At 34.1% G+C, this 11,602-nt stretch overlaps 2 protein-coding genes across 2 annotated transcripts; both read right to left on the bottom strand.

Annotated features, from left to right (window-relative positions):
• Positions 1-1,556: 1,556 nt before the first annotated feature.
• On the bottom strand, positions 1,557-4,155 carry LOC130640962 (uncharacterized). The gene is made up of 3 exons (XM_057447585.1): positions 4,001-4,155; positions 3,170-3,652; positions 1,557-2,564 (listed from the first exon to the last, which is right to left on the bottom strand). Exons 1-3 carry the CDS (start codon positions 4,080-4,082, stop codon positions 1,741-1,743), a joined length of 1,389 nt encoding a protein of 462 aa, XP_057303568.1. The 5' UTR covers positions 4,083-4,155; the 3' UTR covers positions 1,557-1,740.
• Positions 4,156-5,240: 1,085 nt separating this feature from the next.
• On the bottom strand, positions 5,241-8,500 carry LOC130640961 (uncharacterized). The gene is made up of 4 exons (XM_057447584.1): positions 8,364-8,500; positions 7,617-7,703; positions 6,714-7,196; positions 5,241-6,389 (listed from the first exon to the last, which is right to left on the bottom strand). Exons 1-4 carry the CDS (start codon positions 8,428-8,430, stop codon positions 5,512-5,514), a joined length of 1,515 nt encoding a protein of 504 aa, XP_057303567.1. The 5' UTR covers positions 8,431-8,500; the 3' UTR covers positions 5,241-5,511.
• Positions 8,501-11,602: the final 3,102 nt, after the last annotated feature.

Genomic DNA, 11,602 nt, shown 5'->3' with positions numbered 1-11,602 from the left:
GAGTTGCAGAAACAAAAACTCCTTTATGTGCATCTGTTGTGGCATGCATTTGTGATATAAAAGAATTGAAGGATTAGAGATAATTTTAAATTTATTGTGTAAACTCCATCGGGGCAGTTTTTTCAGAGACTTTAAAATAAAATATCAAAGTGTCCTTAGAAACAGCTTTCGCTATTCGTTCCCCCATTCAACCTCGTTCCCAGAGCATCTTGTATTTTTTTTGATACCCGGGGGAATCGCCGCTACGGTGGTGAAAAGAAACAAGATGCCCTGGGTACGATATTGGTCCACAATATAACAACGAAATGGAGTCTGAGGAAAACGTTAAAGATAAATATCCCCTGGGGACGAGGTGGCAGAGATTTATCATAGCTTTTCAGTTAAACTGCCTTAAATTTCAAATTTTGTTACGGCTACTCCAACCATAGCGGGATTTTCTTCTTCGTCACTATATTGATCCCTTCCTTTTTAATAGAATTCATTGGCCCTGTTCAGGACAATCGTGGTTAATGTCATTTTGCTGTAACCTCTCCAACAATATTCGAATTTAAAATGCACGGTTTCATATGTCAAAATTATGAGTGTTCGGTAAAAAAATCAGTATATTAATGTGGTTTTAGTTAAACTAAAGATAAGACACCACATTTTCGTAGCATGTAATTTTCAACTATGGCTTTAATTAATTTGATTTAGTGCAACATAAAAAAACAGCCTATTATTTTTTATGTTGCTCTTGCAACCTTGTCCCCAGGCGTTCTTGTCTTTTTGACTTGAAAAAGCACTTGACAGATTATGACGTTCTTTTGTGTCGCTTTTTTTATCGTGTTTCTCGCCATATCTGAAATATAAAGATTTATCTTGTAAACGGGCTTTATACATTAGGAGTATATTTTAGTCAAAGACAAAATTTTCCAGTTGGTGATACACGCAAAACAATAATCCAGTAGCGCTAGTCGGTGGCCAAGGGTTCGCCCTGCCTTTTTTACCTCAAAAATGGTATCTATTTCAACACGTTTCAGCAGATAGTAGCAGTGGAACACAAACCAACTTAACTTCCGATAAAAAGTGGTTGATTTTACACACAATTGGTGGGGTATGGGGATTGTACCCTGAAACGCGAGTCTCCAGCTGAAATAACAAGGGTTAAAATAGAATCCGATCAGCAAATGTCATGTGATACGTTTGAACCAATTACATGTTAGCGTTTTTCGCAGTAGTCATTATGGTTTAAGGGAAAACATGCTGTTTACGTGATCAACTTTTCATAAAGCAAGGTTGAATTTTTTCGGACATTTTTTGTTCAATGTTGGTTGTGTAGTTTTAGGCGAGTTAGCTTGATTTTTTAATTCAGATATTCGCACTCCTTTTTTTGTGTGAGAGTTTGACCGTGAGAAGTTTTCCCTCGAAACGAAAGTTGTACCACGTGACGATACGATAGAAATAATGGTTAGACTTAAAACCCAGTGCGTTATCCAACTGAGTTCTGATTTTGTCTATTTGTGCGTAAAACATTAAAAGACTCTGGGAACATTGTTGCAGATATGACGCAATAAGTAATCTAATAAGACAATTGCTACCTCAATCTTGTTCCCAGGGAAGGACCTCTAATAAAGAAACACATCGTACAAAGCAGCTACAACATAAAAATGAATCTTGTATAGCTAACCCATACTTTATTGGCATTTTAAGAAAAACTTAAAACTTAAAGTTAAAATTAAATATTTTTGGTATAAAAAGTTGTCATTGTGGATTATTTAATGTCTCGTACATATTCTCGATGTCCGTATGAACGCTGAGAGGTTGATAAACAGACGGCGTGTTACTAAAATGTGAATTTGGTTTCCTTCTTTCCACATTTTGCTGTTTTAAAGAAAAAGGATTAAAATCTTGATTGATTAAAGGTTTTTCGTATAAAGTATTTTCACTACAGTCTTCGCGGTATTCAGCACTGTCATACTTGGTACGTTTACAGACTTGCGAGGAGCTTTCAAGATCTGCCAACCCACAATCTATTTCACTGCGGCCTGGCATGTAGTAGTTATTATCAGCACTCAAGTTTTTGTCATTTTTTGGATCAATATAGGCATATTCGTTTATCTCCGTGGCCGCACCTGCTCTACTATACTCTACGTTCTTTTCAGTTACGGCCTGGTACTCATTTTTTGTATTTTGGTATTCAGCTTGTAATCTGCAATTTTTCTTCCCGTTACAAGGCTGTGTTACTGGTGTTAGGGGCAATACATTAGCCTGGATACCATATGATTCGTTATTAAATAGTTTAACAGATCCGCTTTCATCTTCCGTATTGTTGTTGCTGTTTTTGTTATCTGTGCGAGAAGTTAAACACACCATACAAATTTTACATACGTCCTTTCCTTTCTTAACGCGCAGCCATATGATCATTAGGAAAGCGACTATCGCAAGAATAGCAACGGTTATGACAATCGCAATTATAAGTGAAGTATCGTTCTTAGTTTTTGCTTGTGTGGATGTACTTGTTGTCAGAGGCTTTGTTGATGTTGTTACTTTCCTTCTCGTGGGTTGTGTTGTTGTTGTTGGTACACCTGAACAAGAAAATTGGAAAAATTAGTCTCAACTTTAAATAGTATCAAAGTAAATGGAAATAGCGTGGTTTCATAAATTACTTTCCATGATACAGTTTGTAACGAGAAACATAAAGTCATACATTTCTAAAATCATGGCTTAATCGAGAGTTACCTGCTCTTAGCTCCTGAATTCACGGTTATACAAAATCTCCTATTTTTATAGAGCGAAATAAAAGATTGTTGAAGCGATAAAAGTATTAATACATTCGATTTTAGGCAAAAAAATGTTTTTGAACAGATCACACACGGCGAGCATACGCCTAAGTTTTATCTTTTCTTAAACTGGACATGGCTGAACGGCAACGGAAAAGAGTAGAAAAATATGCTTACTTTTTAGTCGAAAACTAAACAACTTTTCCTGTCTACGTAGGTAATTGGCACTGATATAAAAAAATTGAGATCAAAATGATCCTTACATATAAAAAAGGTTTTACGTCTGATTTTGCGATGATAAAGCCAACGCTGAAGCAAAACAAAGCAAAGATAAAAGCTATACTATAGAAATACACCAGACCTTTTCACTGATATTTTGGTAAGTCTTGAAGAAAGTTTATTTCACTTACTTTTTAACCGAAAAACCAGCGTTATTTCATGACTTGCTTCAAAACCGAAATAACTATACGGTAAAGATCCATTCAATAACACAGGACAATCACCTTGGCAACCAATAGACAAGCCTACTTGTGCCCCTTTCCTCCAAGCATTTTTCTTGAAAATATTAGTGTTCTTTGTTAGCAGTTTATACCAGCCAGAATAATAGAGAGCGCACATATCCTGTGATGCGATGACCACAATAGAACTCTCGTTTATATTTTTAAAAAAGTTTAAAAACTTTTTCTTGCGTCTGTAGCTGAATAGATCAAACAAAGAACTGAAATGTTTTTGTTTAACATTTCCGGAACTTGTGTCTATAACTGCAACATTCAAGCCATCTTCTTGAAGTGATTTTTCTTGCTCGTTTACTTTTATGGATGAATAACATTCATTTTTATCTTTATTATAAAAACATGTGTCTGCGCAATCCACTCCTCGAACTTTCAACGTCACTAAAAAGAAAAAAGTACGACGATGAATGTTAATAAACAATAAATAATTAGTCAATTAGGAATTCGGCTGCCGTACATATTTCCTGCATCGGTATTTCGTGTACCTTTATGTTAACATAAAATAATAAAATATTCTATGGAGACCCAAAATAAAGTTAAACTAAAGAGATACTAGATCTTAACACATGAAAGAAATCACTGCTTTTCCCAACTGCGAAATGAATTACTCAGACGGAGGTCTAAAATAAAGGTACACGTAGCCATTTTGAACAGACAGAATACAGTTATTAATATAAGTGACAGATTGCTAAAATATACTATTAAAAAAAGTGCACAATAAATTTCTACCTATGTTTGGAAGAGCCCTGGTCAAGCATACCAAGTATGATAATAACACGAAAATAAAGTAAAAGTTCTGTAAAATTTCCATGAAGTCTAGTCTTGTAAGAAAGCGTACCACATGATTTATGTTTTAAATATTCCTTGTCTAATTTTCATATTAGTAGTATTAATATTAGTAATACTCTCCTATCAGGGGATAATATGTTGTTTTAGTGTAACTGTCCTTTCAATTCGTGAAAAAACACTAAGAGTGAGAGCAGTTACGTTTAGTCGTCATTTAGTGAATCAAAATTGTTCAATGACGTATTTGGAAATATTTTTTTAAAAAATAAAATTTTGTGAACTCATTTCTCATGTTACACTTCCGTTGTATATTCTGCAGTTATCAAGCAGTGTTGATATATTATTGCTTCTTCTCTTCATATCAAAACGACTGCAAATGGCAACCTCGTTCGCACAACATTTTAGGTCTTTCCAAATGCGCTGACAATTCTTAGAGGTAATTTCCATTTTTCCACTTGTCAGTGTAAGTAATTCTTCGCCGTTATTATTTACAAATGGCGATTTCTTTAATTTCTGTTTAAAAGGACTAAAAAGATATATGTTTGCTAAATGCAGGAGAAAGAACTTTAGAATCATTGAGCGACAACTGCGAGTGAAAAAAAATATCGACTAATAGCTGACGGTAGGCGATTCCTAATGCAAGGTTTTTTTGTCACGAGACTGGCAGAGCTAACCAATACCTACTAAAAAATAATTTGAATATTTAAGGAAAGTGAAAATTGCTTCGAGACAAACCTAACAAAAAAGCGAACTTTTTAAGAGAAAAGAACGTAGAAGTAACCGAAACTTTTAGTAACAGGAAAGATTCGAATCAATTTATTGTTTTCATCTAGGAAAAAAAAATAAACTAATTTAATTACTGTTCTGAACGGTTCAAATGAGCTGTCGAAACGTATCCTGAAACAAAAATCGCTTGGAATTGGCATGATAATATCTATGAATGGCTAGGACTTAAAAAAGAAAACTTTTTTAGAACATAATATATTCCAAAGCTTTTTTGTAGTATTATTACATCATCAGGCAAAACCAATGATTGAACCGATAAGTGATAATATTATTAAAGCAATTCCTACTACGAAGAACTGTCAAGTGCTTGGTCGCGTGCAGCTAAGCTTAATTAAATGTTTAAAGTCACAAAACGGATGAGGAACTATAAGATAGTCAGCTAACAAAACAAACAAGAGATTTAAGTGGTATGTCTTTCATTCACGGATGAAATAATTATTAAGGTTATAAGCGACATAAGAATATTTATTTTAATAACAATTACAGCTATATATACAACTTTTATACCTAATATAGGTTGATAAGGTATGTTACAAACTTGAAATCCCTTTTTTTCTTCCTTTAATTCGACTTCGCACCAACACATATGCAGTGACATAAATAAGAAATATGAGACCTTGGGTAGCTACTGTAAAAATAAAAGATACGTCGATCGCAACTGCTTCAATTTATAATTTCCTCATGTGTTTGTTATGTAATTTTGAACGATCCAGCGTCTCATACATATCTTCTGTATCTTCAGTAACAGTTAATGTTTGATAAACAGATGGCGCGTTCTGATATACATCTGAGGTTTTCATATCAATGTAAGACGCTCTTTCCGCATTTTGTGGCTTAACACAAGGAGCTTCAAACTTTTGAACATTAGAAGGACATTTATACAAGGGTCCTTTACTAAATTTAACATACGACGCAAAATTTTCGTTCGAAATATCAACTTCTGGGATATTCTCCATCGAATTTTTAAAGAGTTGGTGACTGCTACCCGGGGATGCACTTAAATAAGTTAGGGCTGTTTCACATCTCTTCCGGTTATCAAACTGGTTTCCAGGTTTATAATATAAATTCTCGGCTACCATAGGTATATTCTGGGCTGGGTCAGCGTATGCGTATTCGCTGCTTTCTTTAATCGCAGGTATTTTCTCATAACGTACACTGTCTTGCTTCAAACATTGATATTCATTCCTTGTATTTTCATAACCAGCATACAAGCCTGAATACCGAGGTTCTCCTTGGTTGGCCGACGTTATGACCAATAAGTTAGCCTGCACAGTTTCATACGTCACGTTATTACACATCGCGTCACTGCCAGCTGGTGGTTGGGAATCTTCGTTGTTATTTTCACTTCTTGGTGGCTTATACTTTTGACATATGCTTTTACACGTCTTTTTTCTGTTTTTTAGTTTTGAAAGAAGAAGTATTAAAAATACCACTAATAGTAAAATTATCACGCCTGTAACAGCACCGATTATGAGGGTTGTTTTGCTCTGTATTGTAGATGGTTCAATAACGACTATTGGTTTTTCGGTATTCTGTAATACTGTTCCTAAAAAAGGAGTGAAAAAGCAGATTAATATACTATTTGTAGTCACAATTCATCAACATTTATAATTATCTAGGTTCTTTTCATCGTCGTTTTTGGCCCTAGTGGAAACTGCTATCTGAATTATAAAGTAGGTAATTGGCACTGATATAAAAAAATTGAGATCAAAATGATCCTTACATATAAAAAAGGTTTTACGTCTGATTTTGCGATAATAAAGCCAACGCTGAAGCAAAACAAAGCAAAGATAAAAGCTATACTATAGAAATACACCAGACCTTTTCACTGATATTTTGGTAAGTTTTGAAGAAAGTTTATTTCACTTACTTTTTAACTGAAAAACCAGCGTTATTTCATGACTTGCTTCAAAACCGAAATAACTATACGGTAAAGATCCATTCAATAACACAGGACAATCACCTTGGCAACCAATAGACAAGCCTACTTGTGCGCCTTTCCTCCAAGCATTTTTCTTGAAAATATTAGTGTTCTTTGTTAGCAGTTTATACCAGCCAGAATAATAGAGAGCGCACATATCCTGTGATGCGATGACCACAATAGAACTCTCGTTTATATTTTTAAAAAAGTTTAAAAACTTTTTCTTGCATCTGTAGCTGAATAGTTCAAACAAAGAACTGAAATGTTTTTGTTCAACATTTCCGGAACTTGTGTCTATAACTACAACATTCAAGCCATCTTTTTGAAGTGATTTTTCTTGCTCGTTTACTTTTATGGATGAATAACATTCATTTTTATCTTTATTATAAAAACATGTGTCTGCGCAATCCACTCCTCGAACTTTCAACGTCACTAAAATAAAAAGCATTTATTCTCATTATCACGTCAAACTTTAACCATGTTTTCAAAAGACTGTAGCAAGGGAAAGTTTTTAACCCTCTAAATTAGCCTGAGACGCATCCTCTATACAATGGTGTCATCATCTTATATTAAAATTAATCTTCACCCGCCATTTGGGCTTCTACGGTTCTCATCCACTAACCGGCCATTTCTAGTAAAAAAAATTCTCAGAAAAAATGTCGTTTTAGATGCCATCCAGTCCTCAAAGGTAGTTTTTACCTCCTTGACCAAATTTCGTGTAAGTCACTAAAGTTAAAATTCTTCCTTTTTGTAGCCTGATTTTTTCAGACCGCAGACACCTAGAGAAATTTAGTAAACTCAGAGATTAATTTAAAAAGTAGTGATCAAAATCTTTTTAGTGATTGCACTTACCTGAATTTGATTCTGTCGTGGTCACACATGCCAGATACATTGAAAGTATTAACAGGTTGTTGGTGTTCAAACTCATCATTTTTTTCGCTAAAGCAAAAAATAAGTTTTAAAGGTAGTCTAAGAATTGTTTTGTATCAGCATAAATGCACTGCTTCATGGCTTATTAGAAATGCACTCTGTTTGCATTTACCCTAAATATTGACACCCAGAAACCACACCGCGTTAAGAAATAGAGTTAATGAATTTGATACTTGTGAAATGATTCAATCTCTGTGGAATAGATCGTTTATTTGTTACTTACGATCAAAATGTACAACAATTAGAAATTTTACTTCGTCGACAAAGGATAGTATTGTTACTGTTGTTAGTTGTACGTGTTACTTTCGCAAAGGGGGCAGACACAAAATTACTAATATTTGTTTCTTCATTGCTATTTCTCCTCCACTAAAACACAGACGATCAAAATTGATTTTACTGTGCAATTTAACGCCTCCTGTTTAACACCCCCGTCTACTTAGACGGCGGGCATTGAATGAAGTTATGCGATAAAAAAACAGAGATTATGTCTACAAAGGTTTTAGGGATCTGTATTTAAAATAAATTTTTTATGTTATTAAAATATAGAATAAAAATTTGAAAAGCGGCGCAATAAAGAACTAGTGTAAAAAGATTGCTGGAGATTTAAACGAACCCAACATATCGTAACACTAAATATTTGACGAAAATTCAACATAAACAATTTCTTACCCATATGGCCTGCACTCAACCAACGGTATAGTAATCTGACTTCCAGAACTTCAAAACCGATATACATATAATCTATAAAAAAAATTTAATTAGTTTTTTTTGTCTCCTGATAATAAAATCATATAAGTTATTGTCTACGAATTAATTGTTTTCCCCTTGTCGACATACCGCATCGAAAGTTGTGACGTCATTTGTCACGATGTTGTTTTTCAATCAGCGTGACATCATCGCCATTTGAATTATTTTTATTGACAAGTGCTAATAATAAAAACAGCACTTATATTGAGCTCAAATCTCAAAATCAAACATGATTTTCCCCCGACATCTTGCAGCGGGAAGTTCGCGCGAAATACGTCATATATTCTGACGATTTAATTTACCGCCAAAATATTTTCATTGACTTTACGTGAACGACAAAACAACATATACTTAGGACGCAACGAGGTCCCATACAATAATAATAAGCATTTTTGCTGTTTGGTCTGGTTGAAGAAAAGAAAGGAAAACTCAATTTGATCTTTTTTTCTTGCAGTTTTAAAAATTATTTAAAAAGAATGTGATAAGCAGCTTCAGATCTTTTAAAAACAAGCGAGTCCAGCCGCGACTAACAAAGATGTTCTTATATATAAACATTATACTTCACGTGCTTTGAGTGAAATCAACAGGCAAAATTTTTCTCTTTCAAGTTTTTATTGCAAAAATTATTATACGCGCATATTTTTTAGTTAAGAAAACAGAACTTTGTTCACAGACTTGATTTCGGTTTAAGGTGTCGTAACGAGGCAAGCCACGTAGAGATTTCAAGCGTCAGCAATATAAGATTGGTAGTTCGGTCAGACACTGGGATAAAGGCTGTTTACAAAATCATTGTTGACCTTAAGGTCAATGGCTAATTATAGATATTTGAAACAGTTCCTTAGAAATTTGCTATAATGCTAAATCGAAGTTCTTTAAAACACCACTTCTTTTCTTTTAAATTTCACTTGAAATGTTTCCAATTTATACTATTTATAGATTGTGATTTTCATTCCTGGAAGCTGCCAGGCTAGTAATTTATCCACCAGGCTAATAATTCATTCACCACTAACTTTTGCAGTATGTCTGAACACATTAAAGTAACGTCTGCGGTTCCAAAATGTCTTAAACTTAGTCATCTTTTAATAATATAATTTTAATACAACAATTTTTCAATAAAAATTTCGGGAGATTTTGTGAGAGTTAAGTTTTCAGCATAAAATGTTTTTAACATAATTTGAAGAAATTCCTAAATTTACAATTTCTTAAAACAAATATCTATTCTTGAGGGAAATGCAAAAAAAACAACATGATATCATCTGACAAAACTGCTGAAACTGTGTTTGAAAATAAAGATCTTTTGATTGCTTTATATTATACTTAGGTTTATCAGCGGATCTCTCTGTCTCAACCGCGTTTGCGTAGTCAACTTTTAGGAAGCTGGGAATGAAACTAGGTGCACATTTCTTCTGTTTAGAATAAAACTCTCCCAAATAAGAGCGCCTGAAGACGAAACATGGTATATTTAAATAGAAAAAAAACTAATATGTTGGATTCAATGTTTACAAGAAATGACGTCAGCGTTTTATATTTCCACGTATGTATTACAAAAAACGGAAAACTTGTATTTCATGAAACCTACCTTTATATTCCCTAGAAGTATATATTTAAATACATATGTATTTTGCTTTATGATTCATAATAACAGTAATGACGAAGCGTAACTTGAATAATGATTTTTTCTTTATAGTAAACAAAATAATTAAACCGAAACAAATTGTTGTTACAACTATGGCAACAAAAATGGTGTTACGTTCAGAATACCCTCCATTGTGACACAATACCAGGAAGATGTATACAACTTTGAACAAGAAATGAAAACTCGCAGGCGTACGCGGCTGATAAAACGCATGTCATTAAATACGTGCGTAAACTTTACGATAAAATTCAGGTGATATATTCACATAAGAATTTAAATTCTTCTGGCAAAAAAGTCGTGACTTGGCTTTTAGCTAATGAGGTTGATAAAAATTTGTGGAAAATAAACCCTGTAGTCAAACGGCGCATTTGTTTCGGTTAAAAAAGTCGAGGTTGGTTAACTGTTCAAGTAAAACATTGCTTTAATGGGTAATGGGTAATTTTCAGGAGTCCAAAACTTTTAATATCTGAAATTGAAAAGTTTCTTGATTCGAGTTTTATAATTTCTATGAGAACCTATGGAAGGCCAAGAAAAATGTATTGTCTTATTGACAGAGCGGAAAATACAGTTGCATGGAAACCTTACCTTAACAAAAAGATGACACCATAATTCAACTATTTAGGTTTTACAATGTCGCCCACTATTTCTACCCTTTTCCGTGCAAGGAGAAAGCAGTCTTCTGAACTAATAAAATTTGAGCACTGAACACTCCATTGACTTATTTCAACAAAGGTGTGAAATCTAAGGAAAATGGGGGTGTACAGTTAGCGCTCACCTCCCCAAATAAGCGCCAATCCGCTTCAACTTAAAAAATGATCTTTAATTAGAATTTTTAGTCAAAGAGTTTTATTTCAATATCTCATAGTTATGCGACGAATCGACGCATGTTGTTTTCAGTGAGAATGGGAAATGTGAAATAAATAAAAGACTAAATATATAAAGTTTGTTCTAGCTTTTTGGTTTATCTTAGATTCTAAATAAGTAGCTGTTTTTAACATCATACTGCTGTGCAATGTATGAAGCGCCCAGCTTGAATTACCGCCAGCTTGAAAAAGCGTTTTTAAAGGTTCACAAACTAAATAAACGTAAAACTCGAAATACCGCCCCACTTAAAAGGGCGTTCTCATTAGAGGCTCACAAACTAAATAAGCGCCCAGCTTTAATTACTGCCCTCTTAAAAACGCGTTCCGGTTAGAGGTTTGTAAACCAAATAATCCTCCACCTGAAATTACCTCGTCGCTTACAAAGGCGCTCTCATTAGAAGCTCCCAGCTCGAACCGCACTCTTAAAAAAGCGTTTCCGTTAGTAGTGGCTCACAAACGAAATAAGCGCCCAGCTTGAATTACCGCCTGCTTGAAAAGACGTTCCCATTACATGCTGAAACTAATTGAGTGCATAGCTCTTACTTTACGGTACTTCAAACAGTGAACGATTTGTCCACCGTAAATGCAGCGCCAAGGTCTTATTATCTTCAATTTGAGATAAAAAGTTTGCTACTGCTTTCATGAGTCAGATAACATCGCCA

The sequence above is a fragment of the Hydractinia symbiolongicarpus genome, chromosome 4 (assembly GCF_029227915.1).
Source record: "Hydractinia symbiolongicarpus strain clone_291-10 chromosome 4, HSymV2.1, whole genome shotgun sequence".
Taxonomy (NCBI): Eukaryota; Metazoa; Cnidaria; class Hydrozoa; order Anthoathecata; family Hydractiniidae; genus Hydractinia; species Hydractinia symbiolongicarpus.
Note: the sequence above shows the minus strand (reverse complement) of the source record. Positions and strands in the feature narration are given on the sequence as shown.

Excerpts from the sequence above, each read along its gene's own strand:
- LOC130640962 (XM_057447585.1), bottom strand. The coding sequence starts at position 4,082 with ATGGAAATTTTACAGAACTTTTACTTTATTTTCGTGTTATTATCATAC. Across the intron at positions 3,653-4,000 it reads CAGGGCTCTTCCAAACATAG|TGACGTTGAAAGTTCGAGGA; the intron begins GTAGAAATTTAT and ends TTTTCTTTTTAG. Across the intron at positions 2,565-3,169 it reads GCTGGTTTTTCGGTTAAAAA|GTGTACCAACAACAACAACA; the intron begins GTAAGTGAAATA and ends TTTCTTGTTCAG.
- LOC130640961 (XM_057447584.1), bottom strand. The coding sequence starts at position 8,430 with ATGTATATCGGTTTTGAAGTTCTGGAAGTCAGATTACTATACCGTTGG. Across the intron at positions 7,197-7,616 it reads CACGACAGAATCAAATTCAG|TGACGTTGAAAGTTCGAGGA; the intron begins GTAAGTGCAATC and ends TTTTTATTTTAG. Across the intron at positions 6,390-6,713 it reads GCTGGTTTTTCAGTTAAAAA|GAACAGTATTACAGAATACC; the intron begins GTAAGTGAAATA and ends CTCCTTTTTTAG.